Source organism: Apostichopus japonicus, chromosome 4, assembly GCF_037975245.1.
Source record: "Apostichopus japonicus isolate 1M-3 chromosome 4, ASM3797524v1, whole genome shotgun sequence".
Lineage (NCBI taxonomy): Eukaryota > Metazoa > Echinodermata > Holothuroidea > Aspidochirotida > Stichopodidae > Apostichopus > Apostichopus japonicus.
In genome coordinates, this window is record NC_092564.1 from 20,808,579 (window position 1) to 20,832,908 (window position 24,330).

The 24,330-nt window shown below is 38.4% G+C and overlaps 1 protein-coding gene across 3 annotated transcripts in view; it reads right to left on the reverse strand.

Annotated features, from left to right (window-relative positions):
- Nucleotides 1–763: 763 nt before the first annotated feature.
- Nucleotides 764–24,330, reverse strand: part of LOC139966787 (WD repeat-containing protein 7-like) — a 35,614-nt gene continuing 12,047 nt past the window's right edge. For all 3 annotated transcript variants that reach the window (XM_071970145.1, XM_071970144.1, XM_071970146.1), the window contains exons 7-25: nucleotides 23,898–24,017; nucleotides 23,173–23,318; nucleotides 22,503–22,605; nucleotides 22,086–22,254; nucleotides 21,525–21,607; nucleotides 20,988–21,159; nucleotides 20,438–20,658; nucleotides 18,121–18,316; nucleotides 16,521–17,574; nucleotides 15,896–15,984; nucleotides 15,348–15,466; nucleotides 14,679–14,916; nucleotides 13,855–14,055; nucleotides 12,336–12,522; nucleotides 9,702–9,876; nucleotides 9,227–9,322; nucleotides 8,791–8,973; nucleotides 8,006–8,110; nucleotides 764–6,271 (exon numbers count right to left, since the gene is read on the reverse strand). In XM_071970145.1, coding sequence (XP_071826246.1) covers nucleotides 6,086–6,271; nucleotides 8,006–8,110; nucleotides 8,791–8,973; nucleotides 9,227–9,322; nucleotides 9,702–9,876; nucleotides 12,336–12,522; nucleotides 13,855–14,055; nucleotides 14,679–14,916; nucleotides 15,348–15,466; nucleotides 15,896–15,984; nucleotides 16,521–17,574; nucleotides 18,121–18,316; nucleotides 20,438–20,658; nucleotides 20,988–21,159; nucleotides 21,525–21,607; nucleotides 22,086–22,254; nucleotides 22,503–22,605; nucleotides 23,173–23,318; nucleotides 23,898–24,017 — 3,843 coding nt within the window. In that variant the 3' untranslated portion in view covers nucleotides 764–6,085. The remainder of the gene's footprint in view (nucleotides 6,272–8,005; nucleotides 8,111–8,790; nucleotides 8,974–9,226; nucleotides 9,323–9,701; nucleotides 9,877–12,335; nucleotides 12,523–13,854; nucleotides 14,056–14,678; nucleotides 14,917–15,347; nucleotides 15,467–15,895; nucleotides 15,985–16,520; nucleotides 17,575–18,120; nucleotides 18,317–20,437; nucleotides 20,659–20,987; nucleotides 21,160–21,524; nucleotides 21,608–22,085; nucleotides 22,255–22,502; nucleotides 22,606–23,172; nucleotides 23,319–23,897; nucleotides 24,018–24,330) is intronic.

Sequence of the window (24,330 nt, forward strand, 5' to 3'; positions counted from 1 at the left end):
GTCAGAAAACCCCTTTTACATTTCCAAATGAGAAAAAAATCTCATTTGGAGCACCAAATTGCATCTAAGGCCAGGTGAAAATGCAAAATTATATACAAAATGGAGTGGGTGGGTTGAAGTGTGCTATATTGCACCAAATTGCATCTGAGGCCCCCTGGAAATGCAAAAAAAATCCAAAGGGGAGGGGGACACCAACTCCCCTTACACCCCTCCCCCAGGCCGGCCATCAGTCTTCAGCCCCCCCACTCAAAAGTACCTTCCTATGCCACTGTACAGATCTGTACTTTGTCCAGGCCTGAAAACCTTCAAAACATGATTTCTCATAGTAGAAATCAGTATACTTTTCATACATGGTATATGGATTTGCCATATTGAGTACAAGAACCCTATTGCTTGTGATGTCAAATCTCCCATAGGTCACCAGAGGTCAAACCAGTGATCTGCACCTCTGTTGAAATCAGAAATATGTATTCCCCTACAACAAATAAGCTCCAAAAACATGTATTCTCAAACAACATGTATTCTCCTACAACATGTATTCTTCTACAACATGTATTCTACTACAACATGTATTCTTCATGGAGACTTTTAGACAGACATATCTTTTGCATGATGTAGACCTTTTTGGACCTGAAAGAATATCAACATGAGTGGACTCTGGGCAGACAGTCAGAGACTGGCAATCACTGACCAACCAGTACAAACTGTTGGAACTGTCCACAAAGGAATATTGGTTTATCAAAGATGAGAATCAACAATGTACTGAATTTGATCACAGAAGTATATTTCATACTATCAAATATGGTTGACATAGACAGATTACTACGTTATATATATATCACATTGAAGAAAGGTCGGTAATTTATGAAAATTATGTCCTATTGCACAAAGGCCCACAAATGTAAGTTAAACTACTATAGATATATATGTTTGCACACTATAAACCATAATCACGAGGCTTGACCAATCACATCGATAATCCATACACAAACAGAAATGTGAGCAAATGATAGATATCATCAGTAAATTCACCAAGATGTTACACATTCTCTGTCAGTGCTCAAACCAAATCTTCAGGGGCAGATCTAGGATTTTCTAAAGGAGTGGTGTGAAGCCCTTGTGTATTTGAAGCCTACTTCTATGCAGGGGGTCTGCAGTTACCCATACCCACCCCTCCCCCCTCACCTCCCTAAAGAAAACTAAATACAATATTTGATGTCAACTGGTGCCTACTGACGGAGGCATATTCGGGCTATAAATAAGGTCTTTAAGTCAAAACCAAAGGTTGTGCACGTATAACCACTTTAAAGCAATTCTTGAGTCAGGTTCAAAACCCCCTTAACATACACAGACATATAATCAAACCCCTGGATCCACACATGAACAATAATACATATCAGAAAAACATTAATAACCTCAGATACACAATGGTGTCAAAAGTTTACACATTGTAGATTCATTTAGAGGGCTGATAGTTGTGTGTGGTGTATCACTTATTCTTACAGTTGAAAGATCATCGTTACTCTAGTCTGGTATCAAATAGAATCAATGCCCTATGGGTCTACACTAGAAACTGAACAGGATTTAACTACATTGACCCAATATATAACAGCGCAAAGGAAAATTATATTTGTGCACGAAATATTAAACAATAAAAAATGTAGAAACCATCTTAGATAAATTCGATAATATATCAGGAAGATGCAATATGGTCCATAGCTTGACATTTCTACATGTCCATAGGTTGTCATGGTTACCAATTAAACAATGCACCACATATACTTCAGGCCAAACTAAGTATAGCAACAGTAAACAGCAATCAATCTTTCAAGTGGTAGATAATAGGAATAGTTTCTACATAGCTCCCCCCCTCCCCATCCAATTTCACAACTTTCTTGGTTATAACACAAACTTAATAGCATATCTTATCATGCACTGAAGGTACCAGTAGAAACCTCATAATGCTCCCCCTTCCCCCTAAACTCCCAACTCTAAACCTGATATTATTTCTGGTTGAATGGTGTGGATTATATGGTTATCACAGTCACCTACTCTATTTATTACTATGAGATATTGCTTTTACACCCTATTCATTCCCTTTTGTAAAGTCACTGTGATAAAAATAGCCTGATAACGTTTTAAGCTGACATTTTTGAGATGCTTAGATGTTAATGATTACAATATATGGTCACTGCATAAATGGAGACCATTACCTGTAACTACTTCTGACAGACTGATCAATACATGTGAGCAGGACCAGATGTAACTTACATACTTGCATGCTACTCAATCCTACATACACTTTCAGTACTTGGTACAGCTGTATGATTAGACAAAGTCCCATAAATGTAAAACCCAATCATCAATGACATGATGATAGCTGTGTTAATTGAAATACAATAGAGGTAATTGCTTACAAATAAGTCACTTTAAAGAGAGCTTAAAGGAAAAGAATGAGGTGGTAAAATGAATTTCATATTTGAAGCACAGAAATCACTGAGATGTGGTGATTAAAATTGTTGACCTTCACATACTTACTCTCAGGTTTAATTGAGAATGTTCTGGAAACATTTTAGCATTAAATTTTGGCACATTCTGATAGTGCCATTCCCAAGTAATGACAAATACTGTAAGCTACCTAAGAACATAATGTGTTAGTCCACTAAAAATCAGAACAAGAATGATGAAATTAAGGCATCAACTGCTAAGGTTTACAGGCAAAACAAAGTTTGCTACATTCACTTTTATCTGTGAGGATTCCCCCCCCCCCTCTCCTCTCTGCCTTTCTCTTTTCTTTTATTCAGTGTTCAGTGATTCACTAATAGAAGTAAAGTAATTGCAGCCACACAGATTTCTACATTATACTGAGGGGGTATTATTATGTCACAGTGAATTCACAACAGTTACTAAAACCTGAAGTATGTATTTATGTGTTGATGAAGTCAGTTGGGGGAAACATTTGCCACCAGACGAAGGTTAGAAAACAACACATATTGCAAATAAATAGCTAGTCTGCCACAGTTAATTTATAGCAGATGCTCAATCCTGGAATGTATTTATGCGTTACCGACGTAAAATTTGCTGACTGATCAAAGACTAGACCTTGTGCGGAATTGTTCATGTTCCTTTCGTTTCCGTTACAAAACTTGAGGTGACTACTTGAGGTGACACAAGAGGATGTTTATATAAGATTAACATCTGCAACTGTCTAGTGTATGAATACCTACATCCTGGACTTGTTCTTGTAAAATAGCCCTGTCATAACATTCACAGACCAAATGTTAATTTCCACCAAACTGATTTATGTAAGGTCATGAACCTTTATGGAGGGCAATCTGACTGAATGAGTAGGCACCCACCCCCCCCCCCCCCATCCCTTCCTGCATGCCACTGATATGGATGTTTGCTATAACAAACCTATCATTTTGGGCATCCTACTAGTGGAGTACTTTCATCATATAAAGTAATATCCATCACTGCAAGCAGACCTCTAAAAGACATAACATACTCTACACAAAATTCCATTCTAAACTTTTAGCCTAAATTAAGACATTTTCAAAGCAATGGATTTTACTTCTTTTCCACGAGTTGTACATTTTCTCGAGATTTTTTTAAAGACATGTGACAGCCATATAATAATATCTGAAGAACTTGAAGAAAATATTGAATAATAGCATAAATGAATTAATATTGACCTTTCACAAGACTGGGAATACTTTTTTCCAAGTACCCACATTGCAATACGTTATTATGCAAAGACAGGCTTATTGCTGAACAAGTGCAGAGATGTATCGTAGTCTTTGTAGTACTCAGGAACCATGGTCTTTACGAGAGACCAAATTTCAGAACCTTTCAGACTGCTGCTACACGATATTTGAACACTAAACTGTTCCTAGCATTAGAGCCAGTTGATATAGAACATAAATCTACTCATTGTGGTAAACCAATGTCATTTGGCACCATGAATGTTTCAATCATTTTGCGTCTTTAAGCAAATTTTGCGACCTGAAACAGGTGTTGATGCGACTAACCCGTAATGAACCGTAGTTCCATCTTCCCACAATAAAATAGTTATAGCAGGATACGATGGATTGTAACTTATTCCAATTAATCACCAAAACTCTCAAATTCATAGCATATAGCAGCAGATATAAAGACAGGTGGCCCTGAATTTAACAAACGTAACCCTCATTTCAGTACACTTCCTGTTTCTTTGAATGGCAAAAACTGTCGTAAAGCTTCCTGTTTTGAAAAAACCACAGCATCTGGTTTTCTTGAAGACTTCCAAAGGGTTGAGTAGGAAAATATTCCGGAAGTACTTAATAGAGATTTGACTCTTTTTGGCAATGTATATGAATCTTGATAGTCATTTAACATCACTAACAAAATTATTACAAAACCAGCTTATGAAATTACAAACATAGGCAAAATTGTGATCATTCACTTTAATATAAAAACCTTTTTAATTTTTAAAAAAAAAATTTTTATATTTTTTTTATACAGCAGTATCTTCTTCATAACCTTCAATTCTATGATGTTTTCTTTCTTAAGGTTATTATTTAAGACAGAGTAGGTCTTACTTTAATTGACTTTACTTAATTCTATGTCAGAGTTAACTAATTGTTACACACAAACATTATTTTACCAATAGGACTTGTACTAGGAGTACAAAAAGCTAAATAAATATCCAAGTAAAACTCCCCTTGTTATAAGTGTGAGTACGTTGTTCAATGTATGACTACTTAACCTTGCTTTAGTACTGTACTAGATTGAAATTCATGAGGGCAAAAGGTACAAGTACAGGCCAGTATGCTAGATTATTACCAGTGAGATGAAGGGCTCACCACAAGTCTTTCTATCAGATGTGATACCGACAGAAGACTAACATTGATGCTGTTTACATTAGAGACCATATGGCTGTAATTTGCTTGCAGACTGCAAAAGAATGTAGTACCTACCATCAAGGAAGGTTACTAAGTATAACATGAGTGGAAACAGATGTGCTGCAGTTTGGAATGTTTCAGACTGTGACTCTACAGCTCAAAATCAATACACAACAAATACTTAACTATTACAAGGTCAATTCATTTCTAGCCATGGTGGCTCACATAAATACAGTAACAGTTTCCTTTAATAAAAACAATCAAGCTTTTGCTATATAACACTCTGGACATTTCATATAGTATTTTGCATACAAGCTTTTGTTATATAACACTCTGCACATTTCATACAGTATTTTGCATTCAAACAATTTGTTATATAACACTCTGCACATTTCATACAGTATTTTGCATTCAAACAATTTGTTATATAACACTCTGCACATTTCATACAGTATTTTGCATTCAAACAATTTGTTATATAACACTCTGCACATTTCATACAGTATTTTGCATTCAAACAATTTGTTATATAACACTCTGCACATTTCATACAGTATTTTGCATTCAAACAATTTGTTATATAACACTCTGCACATTTCATACAGTATTTTGCTCTCAAGCTTTTGTAATAGAACACTTCACATTTCCTACAATATTTTGCATTTGACAGTTAGCTGACTCTGTAATAATACAATAACTTGAACTATATTTTACTATATACACCTGGAAGGAACTCACTCATGCACTTTTTGTTTGTACATCTGAAATAAATAAAGACAAAAATAGAGGACCTGATGTTTGGATTCTAGCAGGAATCTTCTTTTTCAGAGGCTTATTAACTGAAACAAAAAACAGATTAAGGGCACACTCAAAATGTCCAGATGGACAGACAGATATAAACTGGACAGACAGCTAACATGCTTTTGATGTAGACCTTTCTTGAGAATATTATTCCCTAAGCTGCACGATCCAGAAGTTTTGTTAGCGTGTGGCCTGTGCCCGGTGTAATCTTCATTTCCAAAAATCAGACAATTGTGATCACTTGATAACTTCCTTTGAGCAAAGCAGCCACCAGTCACTGTACTTATTGAGGTTGTAACCTTGGTGAGCTCAAACTGTTGACAAACCATTAGGTGGGAAGAGAAAGTGAACAACAGAACGTCAAATGTCCTTCGCAGAGGGAAGTCAGCGCTCAGTCTCATTCAGATGCTAAACTTGTCCAGGGTCTTGTCAACATTTCTTAAAATGACTGCTCTGGGCTGTGGCCATGAGAGGCTGACTTGCCTTAGTTCATTGGCAGTTGAACTTCCAGTGAATGGCTTTGTCTGGTAACACTTAACACACTTAGTAGCTGAATTCATCAAACCCCCAAGAAGAGAAGAGCCAGTCTACAAAGATAAAAAGATCAAACTGTGAAAGCTTGTCACGCAAATGGAAAGAAGAGGCTTTAATATTGATGACTTTTAAATATTAAATTAGGTCACACTGGTATCCCCCTGATGCCAGTGGTATGGGTCATATATGTGACACCCCTGATGCCAGTTGGAACTATTGGCACCTCCTAGTAATGGCTTATGTGACACCCCTGATGCCAGTTGGTACTGTTGACACCTCCTAGTAATGGGTCATATATGTGACACCCCTGATGCCAGTTGGTACTGTTGACATCTCCTAGTGATGGGGTATATATGTGGCACTCCCTGATACCAGGTGGTACTGTTGACACCTCCTAGTGATGGGGTATATATGTGGCATCCCTGATGCTAGTTGGTTCTATTGGCACCTCCTAGTAATGGGTCATATATGTGACATCCCTGAGCCAGTTGGTACCATTGGCACCTCCTAGTAATGGGTCACATATGTGACACCCCTGATGCTAGATGGTTCTATTGGCTGATGCCAGTTGGTACTGTTGATATCTCCTAGTGATGGGGTATATATGTGACATCCCTGATGCTAGTTGGTTCTATTGGCACCTCTTAGTAATGGGTCATATATGTGACATCCCTGAGCCAGTTGGTACCATTGGCACCTCCTAGTAATGGGTCACATATGTGACACCCCTGATGCTAGATGGTTCTATTGGCTGATGCCAGTTGGTACTGTTGACATCTCCTAATGATGGGGTATATATGTGGCACTCCCTGATACCAGGTGGTACTATTGGCACCTCTTAGTGATGGGGTATATATGTGGCACCCCCTGATGCCAGTTGGTACTGTTGACATCTCCTAGTGATGGGGTATATATGTGGCGCTCCCTGATACCAGGTGGTACTGTTGACACCTCCTAGTGATGGGGTATATATGTGGCACCCCCTGATACCAGGTGGTACTGTTGACACCTCCTAGTGATGGAGTATATATGTGACATCCCTGATGCTAGTTGGTTCTATTGGCACCTCCTAGTAATGGGTCATATATGTGACATCCCTGAGCCAGTTGGTACCATTGGCACCTCCTAGTAATGGGTCACATATGTGACACCCCTGATGCTAGATGGTTCTATTGGCTGATGCCAGTTGGTACTGTTGATATCTCCTAGTGATGGGGTATATATGTGGCACTCCCTGATACCAGGTGGTACTATTGGCACCTCTTAGTGATGGGGTATATATGTGGCACCCCCTGATACCAGTTGGTACTGTTGACACCTCCTAGTGATGGGGTATATATGTGGCACTCCCTGATACCAGGTGGTACTGTTGACACCTCCTAGTGATGGGATATATATGTGGCACCCCCTGATGCCATTTGGTACTGTTGACACCTCCTAGTGATGGGGTATATATGTGGCACTCCCTGATACCAGGTGGTACTGTTGACACCTCCTAGTGATGGGGTATATATGTGGCACCCCCTGATACCAGGTGGTACTGTTGACACCTCCTAGTGATGGGGTATATATGTGGCACCCCCTGATACCAGGTGGTACTATTGACACCTCCTAGTGATGGGGTATATATGTGGCACCCCCTGATACCAGGTGGTACTGTTGACATCTCCTAGTGATGGGGTATATATGTGGCACCCCCTGATACCAGGTGGTACTATTGGCACCTCCTAGTGATGGGATAATACATGACAAGATAAATACAGTAAAACATGACAGAGAAAGCATACCTGCCAGAAGAATAGCTTGGTGTCACCGAAAGCATAAGATGCCAGGTACTTGCCATCTGCAGAGTAACCAAGCGCAGTAACAGCTGTGCTGTGACCGGGTATAGTCTGGAATAACAAAATATTTCAGTCTGAAGAGTGACAAGTTTCAAGCTAAACAAGTCATCCTTGCATAAATATATAATAGATAATAAATTCTGAAAAGAACAGAATATACTTGGATCCAATGTGGCAGGTAACTGATTATAATCAGTCTTAATTGTGATTATTAAAGAATTTCCACTTAAAACACAACCCAGCATGCACTGCTGCTACAAAAGCAATCAAACCACTGGCTGTATATTGGCTAGCAGCATGTAGATATACAATATAACCAATGTGTGTTGGGAAAAGTACCCACCCCTGTATGTTTTTATTTGAAATGTTGTAGATTATGCCACATGCAAAATACTGCCTAAATAATTTGGATTTATTGAATATTTTTGTTTTTATCAACAAAGAATAATCCATTTTTTTTGAGACTTAAAGTGACTGGATATGTTCCTACCATTCTTAGAGTTTCAATTTTCTATGTGTAGGAATTCTGCCTTCATTTCATTCTTAAATTCATTTGACAGAAAACAAAACTCACAAATATAGATAAGATTTTCAGAGTCAGAAAGGCAGAGAAAAATTGCATCATTCAAAGATATAATTGTTTTAATGCAGCAGTCTAGATCATCGTTGTGGAGAGATATAACAAGGTCTTACCTCGTCAAAGTCAAATTCGTTTAAAGGAAGAAACAAACCTGTGATTTGTTAGTCTTGAGGTCGTAGATGGTGATCGAACCATTCTTAGCCCCAACCGCTATTTTCTTTGTGTTGTGGCAGTAGCTGAGCATGTTGAATCTACAGACTGCTGGGAAGACATCCATCAGACCTCTGGTTCGGAGTCGGCCAGAATCCAAACAGAAGACCAGAATGTCTGTCGCCTGTGAGGCAGCAGAGGGAAGCTGGAGTAAGTCTTATCTCCATGACAGCATAAACATAACTTACTTTGAACTTTTATGCTCAATTCTTAACATAATTTATCAAAACTTAAAAACAGCAAAAAATTGTTATTATTTTTTGACAACAAATTACAAAAAGATACCAAAGAAAAAATAGGGAAGTACAAAGCAACACAAACAGAGAGAGAGAGAGAGGAAAAAGCAATAAATCAGAGATTCTAGACAAAATTCTCACCTCTACGATGAGGTCAACGACATCGTTCTGCATTTTCTCGATGAGTAACTCCACGATTCTCAAAATCTCAGCTTTAGCTTTGTACAGAGTTGTTATCTATTGAAGTGAACAGGGCAGAAGAAGAAGAAAAAACCTTGAACAAAATCACGACTTATAACAAAGCACCAAAAAGAGGAATAGAGTGATAAAGCTTCCAAATATCAATCTTTTTTAAAGTTTTGCTTTGGATCAGCTTATCTTTCATTGCCAAAAACCAGAACTTACACTTGTAAATTCATTAAGTATTTACCAAACCATTACTAGGCTGTATGTTGTCATGATTACTAAATGGTGAGAGGTCAAACACATGCTTGACCATTCATTCAAGTCATTTTTTTTTCCAGTTTCTTTGGACAGTAAACAAAGACGATTGGGAAGTTTTACTTTGGTACATATTTCTTGGAGGAATGATGAGACAGATGTTATTTCCACCGACCTGCACGTTAACCATTGGTGTCTGTGCTTGAGTTGCTTGAGCTTGTTGCTTGGCAACCTCTCGTGCCATTGTGGTGATGAAAGTTGCCGGGCGGGCAGTGGCTATCAAAGAGAGGGCGTGGTGAGCGCTGCGGCAAGAATCTGCGGCTGGTGTGATTGGTAAACTTGTAGCCATGCTGAAAACAAGAACAATGAAAGTTTACTATAACCAATACACACCAACACACAAATAATACACAGCCACTCACATAGCACATCATTAAACCACATGACCATTAAACCACCATACACTACTTGGTAAAATGAACAAACCCTACTATAACCAAGATACTTGAAATACCAATACACACCAACACAAATAATACACAGCCGCTCACATAGCACATCATTAAACCACATAACAATGAAACCACCATACACTACTTGGTAAAATGAACAAACCCTACTATAACCAAGATACTTGAAATACCAATACACACCAACACACAAATAATACACAGCCGCTCACATAGCACATCATTAAACCACATAACCATTGAACCACCATACACTACTTGGTAAAATGAACAAACCCTACTATAACCAAGATACTTGAAATACCAATACACACCAACACACAAATAATACACAGCCACTCACATAGCACATCATTAAACCACATGACCATTAAACCACCATACACTACTTGGTAAAATGAACAAACCCTACTATAACCAAGATACTTGAAATACCAATACACACCAACACACAAATAATACACAGCCACTCACATAGCACATCATTAAACCACATGACCATTAAACCACCATACACTACTTGGTAAAATGAACAAACCCTACTATAACCAAGATACTTGAAATACCAATACACACCAACACAAATAATACACAGCCGCTCACATAGCACATCATTAAACCACATAACAATGAAACCACCATACACTACTTGGTAAAATGAACAAACCCTACTATAACCAAGATACTTGAAATACCAATACACACCAACACAAATAATACACAGCCGCTCACATAGCACATCATTAAACCACATAACAATGAAACCACCATACACTACTTGGTAAAATGAACAAACCCTACTATAACCAAGATACTTGAAATACCAATACACACCAACACAAATAATACACAGCCGCTCACATAGCACATCATTAAACCACATAACAATGAAACCACCATACACTACTTGGTAAAATGAACAAACCCTACTATAACCAAGATACTTGAAATACCAATACACACCAACACACAAATAATACACAGCCGCTCACATAGCACATCATTAAACCACATAACCATTGAACCACCATACACTACTTGGTAAAATGAACAAACCCTACTATAACCAAGATACTTGAAATACCAATACACACCAACACACAAATAATACACAGCCGCTCACATAGCATATCATTAAACCACATGACCATTAAACCACCATACACTACTTGGTAAAATGAACAAACCCTACTATAACCAAGATACTTGAAATACCAATACACACCAACACACAAATAATACACAGCCACTCACATAGCATAGCCAGCACGTCGGCAAATCACTAATGCTTAAGCATATGCAACGACACATGTTTAACAACATTCCAAACAGCAAATCCAAACTATTATGCTATATGTAAAATTGCCATGGATGTTTATAGTGTCATGTCTGGAGGATTCAGCGAACTTAAATGTTATCAAGCCATGGCTCATAGTTGGGTAAAAGTCGGTTGTTTTTTCTTTTGTTTGCTGTATTATTCTTTTTCGTTGATAGTTACCCGTTTAGGTCTATGCTGCATAAAAAGTATTACTATTTATTAATATGAACTAACGTTGGCTTTGTCTTCATTAGCAACACTGGTTTGTTTCATCTTGAAAATATGAAAAGCAAACCAAAAGGAACTTGAAAGGTTTCACAGCCTAGTGGTTCTCTACACACTGAAAAACTTGCAGCCTGCACCTGATGACTTTTAAACCACGATATCTCCCAAACGGAAAAAAAGACATTTCCTTGGAAGATTCATTCATCACTTTAATCTCTTATCACTAAAGGTAAAGATGATGGCTTTACTTCTCCTCTCAAAGACATAATCAATCAGACCACATCATCACAAAATTGCTGACAACACAAATGACACAAACTGGTAACTAACAGAGGAGTAAGATATAAACACACCATTACAGGACACAATGAATAAAACACAACCACAATATAAGTAACTCAAACTTGTTACTCACAGAGGAATAAAATTATAAACACAACACAACAGGACACAACAAGTCAAACACAACAAAAATAGCAACATCATCACTTAAAATATTAATTAAGTCAACATACTCTTCAAATATCATAAAATTTCATATGTTGTCATACAACAATATTACATAGGTCATTAAAATATTCCTAAAGTGACAACCCTCAAGAATTCTACTTAAATACTGAATAGAACAAAAGATACAGGTTACAGGAGTAGAAAAGGTGTTCATGTAAAAGGAATTCAACAGCAACATATGTCAATGTGTCAATATAAATGGTTTATCATTTTTCTTCATTTAAAACTTCAAATGGCTGTGGATTATGTTCACTTCTAAGAACCTTCAAGTTTGATCAAATCATACCTTGCAGCATAGAGAGCGGGATCACAACAGAGTTCCAACAGCCCCAGCAGAACTGAGGACACATCGATGAACGGCTCCCAAACGGTAAAACCTCGTCCAAGTAGATCAATCCCTGCTCTCCGGATGGGGGTGTGAAGTGGAAGTTTCGATGATGGAGGTTGTAGCAAGAGGAACGATAAAGCTTGAGCTGTTAACAGAGGAACAAAGATTGACTCCTTATCCTTCTAATGTATTCCCCTTCTCCCCCCCCCCCCCGCATCTCCCACCCCCTCTTCCTCTTGTCTAAACCTGGCAGACCTGGAGAAGATCGTCAGTGGGTTTACTTAGATGATACTTGTTATTCTGTTTCCATAATCTTTGCAACTGACTGCAATTGGAAACAAAGTACATCCAAACTAGGTACAAAATATTGATAATATACAAAATATATGTAACATATATAAAAAATATGTATAAAATATATACAAAATATGAATTATATACAAAATAAGTATAAAATATGCAACCCTGGTGCAACTAACATTACATCCACTCTTTCACTTTCCACTCCATAAATTATTGGAATATTCCTAAATCCATACTATCATTACAAAGGTATTATTTACGAAATAGCGCAAGCTGGTTGGACAATGAAAGAAGGCTAGGCCTAGCAATATGTAGTCTGAATATGTTGCAGAGCTTAGCTAAAGGTTGACGCCCATTTTGAAAGTCATAAATTTACCCCCCCCCCCCCCATAGCAAGCATTTCTTGTGACAACGATGTAACAAGTAGACAAAATTTATTATAAGCAGCCTTTACTTTGTTCTAGACTTTAACTTACAAAACAAGACCAGTTGCTCTTTCCAGTAATTACAGTCTATTATTCTAATAGGTTTCTTTTCTCTATTCAAGTCTTGCTGATTTCATATGTCATTCCTTCTCTTGACGACAAGGTATTACCTTAAACTCCACATCAACAAAATATACGACTCATTGTCACAGGAAAACATTGTTCATCGTCCAATTTCACATATAGGGTGTTCCGAAAGTTCGTTCCACCCTAGCGCCCATCTTCCCTTCAGCATCTCAGCCATACTACAATAGCCCCCTCAATTTAAACCATCTGTGATACTCGGTACAAATTGCCTATGGAACTCACACTGTAACGAACTCAGTGAGTAATTAACTTTTCTTGTACAGACACACAACGCACACTGGGTGAATTGAATAGGTACACAAACCTCAACGCATAACAATATGCCGCCTAAGTGAAACAACAGTGGCTTGGAAAAGCAGAGGGGACTTGCTATGTAAAAGCGGAAGAAAGGGAAAACAAATAAACTGACTCTACTACATCTATACATATATATGTAGCCTATATAAAACAATAACAATTACCGTATGCATGGTGTTAAGTGTAGCTTTAAACATCTTTTAAAAAAAAATACGGATAGGGCGGAACGAACTTTCGAAACACCCTATATTAAGGTCAACAGCGCTGAATCTATCACAAAGTTCCTTCTCTTACTTCTTACTCACCTGTATGCCTGGCAAGAGAATAATCATTTAAACTAAATCCTTGCTGGATTTGTCTTTGTGCTGGAATGCTCGGCGCTTTCTGCCTACTTGGGCTTATCTCTGCTCCAAACTCCGCTCCGATGACTCCCAACATGACGATTGCCGTGGCCTGCTTACGTCTTGATTCGAAAGATATAGATACCTTCTTGACAGGTGAATCACCTACAAATATTATTTTAAAAAAAAGAAAGAAAAAGAGAAGAGAAATTTGAAAAACTGTAAAAAAAAATACATGTGGAAGTTAATACTTTTCACCATAAAACATACAAAGGTTGTCACTTGTACTACCTCAGTTTTTGACATAACTTGGAATTTATTTCTAGTGAGAAAGATCATTACGCAATCTTAAAATCTAGTTAATGTCTTTCTTCTACTCACTTCCCTCCCACCCACCCCTTCACCCCAAACATATAATCTGTCTCTAACATCTATAACTCTACAACGAAAGAATAGGAAGAAATAAAGAACAAACCTGACTATGTTGACCCTCTGTAACACCAACAGAGCTTGTGTTATCATTTAACATAGTATGTTTATAGTGTTAACGTAGTATGTGTACTTAGTTGTATATATATATATGTCAATAGTTAACATAGTATGTGTATAGTATGTGTTAACATAGTTTGTGTTAACATAGTATGTGTATAGTGTTAACATAGTATGTGTACATAGTTGTGTACATATGTGTACATAGCTAACATAGTTATGTATGTGTATAGAATGTGTTAACATAGTTTGTGTTAACATTAGCAGGATTTCAAACAGCTAAATCATGACAAACAGACCTGATAAGATCTCTGCTTCAGGTTCAACCTCTGAGCTTTCTGAACTTCCGCTGTCAGAATGTTCCCGATTAATACCGCCCCCAGAGGCTTGGCTTCCTCCCGCAGATGCAATCAAACTGAGAGCAGAGTCCACATAGAACGGGAGATGGGGAGCCCACTGCTGGATGACTTCCTCTCTACCTTCAGCACATATCCGCCTCAACTCTGCAAGCAGAAGGGCTTGGGCTGCAGCACGTACCTGAAAAGAAGAATCACAGAGAGTTTTATTACCACAAATGAATTTTGGACAACTTTTTTCACATTCGTTTTGGAAGAGTTTATATTCTAGGAGACTCCTTGAAACTGGTTGGCAATGGTTGATTTGACTTGATAAATTTCTTGGAAACTATAATATGCTAATCCTGACAGAGATAAAGTTGAATTTTTTTAAAATAATAGGGTGAAAGTTGAAAATTTTGAAGTCATCCAATTTGTGTTCACAAGTGATTGATAATGATCTTATAAAGCGTCTCATTCTGGGATATTTATTTTAAATTGAGTGAGATGGGCCACTTAAAATGTGCAGGAAAATGAGAACACAATAGAGGCAAAGGTTCCCTTCAGTATTTGAAGACTAGATCAAAAACAAACAGAAAGAGAAGAAAAAGAGAGATATAAGAAATATTGTACCTCTAGACATCTGTCTTGCCATCTACGAGCTAGCATTTCAAGGTACGGTGGCTTGTAGGAAACACTTCCCAGCATGTCTGGTAAGAGTACGCAGTGAAGCGCTGCTAAGAGACTCCAACCTGGAAGAGAGTGACCACTACATCAACAACTTCAATGCCAACATGGAGATAATTATATACATTGATGATAAAACAAAAGAAAAGACCATTGCACTACCGACAGCACACACAGAAAGAGTACCACTACATCAACAACTTCAATGCCAACATGGAGATAATTATCTACAGTGATGATAAAACAAAAGTTAAGACTATTGCACTACCGACAGCACACACAGACAAAAAAAAAACATTTAACACAGTTACAGGTATGTATTATCCACAACTTTGTAGATAAATTGAACTTCTTTGGACAATTTGGTTAATATAAATCCATTCACTTTCATCTAATGTGTGCATTCAATACCTTCACGCATACCTCTCAGGAAGCAAGGCATGTGTTTGTGAAAACCTTCAGAAGTTGCAGTGAAGAGTTGTTAGTCAGCTTACCTTGCTTGATAGAAGCTTGCTCTGGAGTAAGATCAGATAAATCATCATCTCCACCATCCACCTCATCTTCAAGTCCTTTGACCCTTGACCTTTGAAGCAAAAAGTCACAGTACTAACTCACTAATCACACATCATAAACCCTAACATATTAGATTTGTCAACAGAGAAAGTTCCACCACCTGTTTCTTCATCTACCCCCCCCCCCCCCCACCATTTGCACCTTCTGACACTAAAGAGTTGAATATAAGCCTCCCACTTACTGACAACCCTCTCTGAATTATTGTCACACATGAGATGTCACAGTACTTATAGGAATTCAAATGATGTGATGCATAGAGAAGATGGGGGGGGGGGGAGCATAGAAGAAAACGATTTATCTAGTAGGTGATCTTGTCAATATTTCTCCTAAAGGAACGGTTCAAGGAATGATGTATGTAATTTTTGCTGCTTACCACCATAAATAACTGCTTTCCATTGCCATCAACACCAAGTGTTCCCATGTCCCTTCCCATTGTGGATGCTTAGATGGTTTGAAGCTATTTTAAAAAACAGTAAGTGCTCGACTACAACAGCTAGTATGGAAATGGTTGTATGCCTATTTATCTAGTATCCAGGTATACGTTACCTCTTGGGCTTTGGCCTCCTGGAATGAGAAAGCATAACAAAGCTTGCATTGTTCATCCCCATCAGAGTGTTCCCAACGGAGATCACTGATAAGAGATGTTGGGTGGTGACGGCTCGAGAGAGCTCCCAGTGACTCAGATAGATCTTGGACTTGTCAACCTCTTCCACGACTTGTGGAGTCTCCATCTGAGGGGATGTCTTCCTCTTAATCTCTAAAGCTTCCTTGGCAGAAAGCTGCGAGGAGTTGCTCGACGTTGACGTTCGTCTCCCTCTGTGGGCCCTGGGAAGCCACCCCGGCAACATGAGAGACATGTGTGCTCCATGGGATATCAGACCAAACGAAACTGAATCGTGAGGCTTCAGTAATCCAAGTTTATTTAAGCAGATGTCATCTAGATTGGAATCTAATCCCCAAGCATGTAGACAAGACATGAACAGCTGAGCAATGTCCAGAGTCAAGTGACTGTTCTCCAGGGTCAAACCCTTAGGACCTTTCTGAGGGACACTGGGCTCCTCGGTCACAGAGATGGCCGGAGGAGGCTGCACCATATCTACTTCATCCTCGTCACTGTCTCGCATGTTGTCGATCTGCTTTGATATAAAGCCGGCGACCTTTTGGGTCAATTTGGCAGTTTTGGATTCTCGTCCACTTGATTCTGCCAGTTTGGCCAGATCAGGATGGCTTCCCTGGGAAACTATTCCAGGAATTAAGTTCTTATCTGTCAATAACTGAACGATCAAAACTTCGGCATCGAAGAAGAGAACGTGGAAATCAGGGTCTTTGATGTTTGCTTTGACAGCCTGGATCGTGAGAGCATGAGCTGGATCTTTTGATATGATGCCCTCTGTGGAAGGAATGTTCAGCACCGATCCCTGGGCAGCTGCCAGGAGGGTCCTATGGGCTGCGTTCTTGATGGCCGCTAGACTCCTCCGACGGAATGCTTGAGCGATACTTTGTGTTGGGGTTAACATCACTTCATGGGCTCGGTTAAGTTCAGCACACGCACCAAGTATATCCTCAGCAGTTGTCCCTTCCGCAATACGATCTAGGTGACCTGAATAAATAAATCAATAAAAGAGTGGACAGGATAGATACATTGGTTCACCTCTGATTGGAAGGGATGAATATGTTAATTTAAATGTGTAGTCAAAGCATGTATGGGTGTAACAAGATACCATTGACTAAAGGTTAACTCTTGTCCATCTCAAATAGAGTGGACAGGGATACATCCATTCATCTACAACCCTGAAATAATTGGATGGAGGTGTTGACTTTCCACATGTATGAGTTTATCTTATCAAATATTCCTATGAAACAGTAGTGCAATCCACATGGGACACAACGATGCACTTCCTAACAGTTCTCATTTCTACTAGTATGATAATAATGTAACATTCTTGCAAGGCCGACATCAATTATTACAATCCCCCAATGATACCCAATAAATACCTTTAAGTTCATAATATTCACTTATGACTACTGTTTATTCTATTCATAATTACTGGACTTCTAATACTAGTCTTCTTTCATTCCCACTCTCTGTCTCTGTCTCTCACCAGTTGTTGAATGTTTAGTGAAAGGTTCATAATTCATCAATTACCTGTTTCCATTTGCCAGACAAATACACTTCCATCTTCTAGGGCTACGACCAAGAAGTCTTCGGCTGGTCTCCACTTGATGGCTCGGATGGGAAAAAGGTGACGACTGGCTAGGAGGGTGCATTTACGGTCCCTCAAGCTGAGAAGGGCCACAGAATGATCAGTTGCCACAGAGCAGACGCAAGTCAAAACACGGGCCTGCAATCAAGATGATTAAACACTGTAAACATACATCATGAACTGAAGGATGTTGGAAGACAGGAAGCTATTTCAGAAACCAGAAAAGCCAGTTGGATATGTCTCTCCTTGCCATATAAGTTTGATCAAAATGTCTAATTAACTATCTGACTCATGTAGAGCCAGTGAGTTAAATTTGTCCAAGAATTAAATGAGAGCCAGAAAAGACCAGAGATTTCCATCTCTTATGTGTAGCACTCCCTTGTGGACATCAACCATTTCATACACTTGTAAGGATATCACAGGACAGAATTTAAATTCCAAAATGTTTCAATACCCAGAAAGAACAGTCTTCCTAAGTGAAATATAGACGCATAGATGTTTGTGTAAATGCAACATTTACTAATGTTAGCAACAGGGATGTAAGTGCAGCCAAAAAAAAAAAACGGAAAAATATTCGGAGACCCCAGGTGAATGCCGTCCTAACACATCCTACTCCTAGCTCTGACTACTTACACACTATCGTTACTGTATGTTAGGCTAGCTTAGAAGTATTAGCGCTAACACATCCTACCCCTAGTTCTTACTACTTACACACTATCGTTATGTTAGGCTAGCTCAAAGTTACGAATACGTCGCAGCGAACTACGGAATAATAAACAGTCTCACATTCGAATGCGATCACAAATATCGACTTTCATATGCGTATCCCGTAGATTTTCGCCGCTCACAAATATCACAAGCGTTAATTCCAAAACGTATGTCGAGCACCAGCAGTTACGAAGATATTAATTAGCAGTCCAATCAACATGAATTAGGCAAGGTTTTTCAACGACAGAAATGAGCTATAGCGATTTGAAGTTCGCACGTACGCAACGATATTCACATGGCACAATGTTGTACAGTGCAATGCAATGATGCGAAACTGGAAATGGTATTTTGAGTGATCGATGAGTGAAAATTGAAGTTAGCTTGCTGCAACGGGCCAGGCATTTTTGCCGCGTTGTGTCTTTGATATTCGAACAATTTTGTGGAACTTTATTGGAATTAAAAAAAAAAACGGATTTCCGTAAAAATACGGAAGACTTATTGGAATTAAAAAAAAAACCGGATTTCCGTAAAAATCCGGAAGACTTACATCCCTGTAGCAAACCAGATCTGCCACCAACCAGTCCTTTAATAACTGTTCTTGATGAATGAGAGTTACATGACATTGTTTATACACTGTGAAATATTTTCACAACTTACTGCCAAAGTCATCTTGTATATATCACAGTGAATAAGGCTGATTTTGAGAGATTTGAGACAACATGTTGACCACATGAGCCAATATTGAGACCATTTGAGATAACATGTGACCCCTTGATGCCCAGAGTGTAAAAACTGATAAGGGTGATTGAGTGTGTTTAAAGCACCCAACACAAGATTATCGACTTTTTGAAGCAGAATTCATTTTCTGGATGACTTTATGAACTGTTGAAGATCACTTGAAATCTATTTTATATTGGGCCCCTTCACAAAACTCAACTGCACTCAATTTAACCAAACTTATTCACTACAAAAAAATCATAGCATCAGAGATGTGACAGATTAATTGTAGCTTTAATTTTAGCACATTCACAAAGATTACATACTTTGACACATGTTGACCTCCTGTGGCTTCTGACTGATACCAATTTCAATAGAGTTCTTGCACTCACCAAGCTGGATCTACTTACTAAGTATGAAGTTCCACAAAGATGTACTTTTTGAGTAATCATGTTTACAAAGTTTTCAAACTTTGACCTCAGACAACCTTTTACCGCACAGAAATGAATAGGGTTCTTGCACTCAATAAGATGGTACCACATACCAAGTATGAAGTTAATGCCCTGGGAAACTTTTGAGTTCCTGTGTTTACAAGCAAGTGTCACACACATACACACACATATGCCATCACCATCACACAGATACCTCTCACCGCCGGCAAGGCATGAAACAAGTCACTTTAAAGTGTCAAAAACATACCTGTAGAAAGTGATTGGGCATAACATTATTACTGGTATGCATTTTGAAATTCAAGAGACCTCTTTCATATGTCCATATGACAGTACAAAGCCATCAAGCATTAAGAAAATACAGAATTATGAGCAGCACACTTACATTGCAATTTTCAGGTGGTACTAATAACTGTGTTAATTCACCGCCATGAACACAAAACGTATGGAGTTTATTGCCAGAGAATAGATCCCAGAGGCAAATGGTAAAGTCGATGCCACCAGACACCAGATGATGAGAGTCATAACGCTGATGCTCCTGGTGTGGGTAGAGGAGACACGTCACTCTACCGTGATGACCCTTCAGGATCCGATGTGGCGGCCAACCTATATATCAGTAGTAGACAAACAATTGGGATACAATATACACCATCATTGATTTTCAAATAAAGTTGTAACTACAGCATGCTAAGTTTTGTTTTCTTCTCAAAGAGATATTTTTACATCTGATATGTCAGAATGTGTTCTTTCTTCCTAGCTGTATGAGTGTCCTTCCAACAGCTGATACAAAGTAATAATCGTGTCCACCATGTGGCATATCTGGATGTATAGGACCTTCAAACAGCTAATTTGAAGTAATACCCTTCCCATTGCAATACATATTGGAGTGAAGATTGTAAGGGCAAGTGGGTATTCAAGTCAGACTTTGTCCTTACCTTTCCTGGCTGTATGAGGTCCTTCTAACAGTTGTGCAATAGCTGACTGCACAGCTGGTACAATCAGTATGCTACCATTGGACCTTCCACAGACCAACCAGCCCTCCTGTGCTATGTAGATACTTGCTGTTACTTGCAGGCTGTGTTGTTTGCTATCTTTTCTGCTTGGACACTAAAACAGAAAAAACCAAAGTTGTAGCATCCAAGCTCATCAGTCGTTTGATTGAAGTATTAAACTAACAGTTCCCTGTATACCATTCGTTACTGTAACTGGAATATCATAACATGAATATTCAATGTAAGCAAAATGCAGGTCTATAACTGTAGTGTACCAAATTGCAATATCCAGTTATCTTAATATCGACTAATAAAGAAATACACAAGGGTCTACATAAACAACCCCAATTCATTACTGCCAAACATTACATCATTGCAATGAATTTTTGGTCAATTTGTTAAGTAAGTTGATATATGTCACCTTGATTTCCTGACTAACTATAGCCTTATAGGACTGGAGCACTAAATCAAGTAGCTTACCAATTGATCGATTATACCCGCTGGTTTGGGAGAGCAACTATCCCAGGCTTCTTGGAGACTGTTGCTTGATGTTGGAGGTAAAACTGAAAGACACAATCATGATCTAGAAATTAAAACCAGCTGGATGAAGACTGTCAATATGCAACCACGTCTTCTTGTCAAAAGTCTCCAAATTACGCACACAAGAGAATGCCTGAATTTCTCTAGAAACCCTTCCTTGGCACTCTCCAGGTTGTTACATATGCAACTGGAATGTGATCCCTGGTGACACAGTGGCAAGAAAAGGAAAAGGAGGCTATATAGGAGTCACTACCTATGTAAGCTGGATAACTCAGTTGGAAGAGCACAGGACTTGTAACTCTGAGGACTCTGGTTGGAATCCTATTCTAGAAAATATTCTTTGCTCTTTTAAACAGTTCTATTACAAGGGACAGGCAGTTGAGCACAAAACCCTGTCTGAAAAGATGCTGACAGATCTTGGAGAGCCGCAATATCTGAACCAAATATCTGAATTATGCATCTAAGAAGTTGTTGCCTTTAATTGACAACAATTTGACTCACCTGGTAAGGTATCAAATTCCTCCTGTTTCAGGAAACTCAGCTCTTTATCTGAAACTTCTGGTATTTTCCACACAGTCAGTCGACTACCGGAATCACCACGGATAAACAGTTTAAAGAAGGAACCCCGTCTGCCATAAAAGAATGTCATGGCTGGGGTGCAGGAGAGGGGCTAATAATAATAAAAAGACAGAGCGACAGTCAAATAAAATACAGCATCATGTAAACAAAATTATTATTATTATTATTTTAACAGTAATGGTGTGACTAGATAATGAACTGTAAATCAAGCCTGATATGGGAATCACTTACATACATGCTGAGCAAATTCCAGCTATTAATTTTGACCAATTATTTCACACTATTCAAGCACAATTGGTTGTAATCTTTATGACTGTTAATGACTTCTACAATTCTTACCTTTTCCTGCGTTGCTTCCAACACACAGTAGAGAAAAGGTCTAACACTGGTCTCTGGACTTCTGCCGACATGGCTGCGGAAGTCATCACTCTCTGGAATGCAGCTGTCCATCAGGAGAAAAGAAAAAGATGACAATTTAGAAACTTTACTGTAGAAGTGTTTGTGTATAATTCCTTGCCTCACAATTCATGAGGCACTCTGAGTGTTATTTACCAGTAAACAGATTTCAGCTAAATCAATGAGATTCTTCAACTGGTAATGTGTAAGATGAAAACTAACAAGAAGCTGAGCGAGGAACTTGACTATCCACTCAGTAGTACAAGGCAGAGTAAATTCCTCTTCATTCATGAAATGAAGGAGTAAGTCATTTGAACGTCACATGTAACCTTGGTGAATGACATTTGGACAAGAAGTGCAAATGTGAAGCCTTATGTACATAGATATCAATTGATCTGACCTCGAACTATGACACACACACACGGTTGGACGGACTTTGTTACACTTTACTGGATTCAACAACTGATAAATTGATGATGCCATTATCTAAGACCAGATGGTTTCATCGTCTGGGTTACTGCTTCTAGATATATTCAAGCATATTTAAGCATACTTTGATAACACTGTACAACAGATTATCTATCACAAGGAATTAATTGAAATTGATTCTCACTTTGATGGTAGTTGGTAAAGGTAGCCTTTTCCATTTGAGCTCCAGACTAAGACCCTATCCGCTGCAGTGAATTCTCCTCCTATCCAATGCTGGCCCTTCTCAATGGCTTCCATACACAGCTGAGAGAAGTCACCAGCATCATAGATCTATTTCAAATCAAACATGTCCTGAATTAAAATACACTGTACTGATCAAAAGCCACAATAGGCAGTATTTGACTCCAGTAAAATGGGGAGGGTAGGGGCCAATGTTTCAGAAGGGGAAACATTTCTGTAAATGCACTCTCCACTAGAAAATACATATTAAGTTTTAATAAAATAGAAACTGGATAAGGGAAGGGGATGGGGTGGGTGGGGTGGGAGGGAGGGAGTTACTTACTGGTTCAGCAACCTTACCAAAGACAACCGGCTACTACTTACCTTCCAAATGTACTCAACATTATCTAAAGAATGTTATAAAACATTAAAGTAAGTAGGATAATCTACAAAACACAAAAATTGCACACTGATTTCGTGAACACAATGTTTATCCACATTTGGGCTTTTGACATCACATCAGTAAAATCTACTCAATATAGGTCAACATGTTTTTAGTTCACACAAACTGTGGATACTTCATCCACTAAACCCCTAATACGGCTATAACTAGAATTGTTATTTTCCAGAAGATATTTTGTTACTTTCTTTAAGCCAGTTTTAACATGTTGAACTGGAATCTGTTTTTACCTGCCACTTTTTACTGCAGACGATTAAGACGGTCCTAAGAGTGAATGCACAGCACGTCACTGTTTTAGCTCCTTTACATCTTAACTGTTTGCACTCCTCCTCACAAATGGATTCACTATCCTGGTGAGATCAAAAGAACACAAAAATATGATCAAATAAAAAACTTTATTACCTACCAACCGAAATATCCATTAATACAAAGAAAAGCTCTGCAGTGTCTATCACCTAATTGATCATGATAATTGCATCTCCATTCAATCAAATGTCAGCTGTTTTTGTATCAGATCAGCTTCGATGCCATCACTGCTTGGTTCATTTAACTATACATACATGTTACTAAATATTACTTATAACTGACCTTTTCAAGTACTTTACTTGCAAAAGCACCAATGAGTGAGGTAACTGATACAACAGTTTAAATTAAATTTTCTTT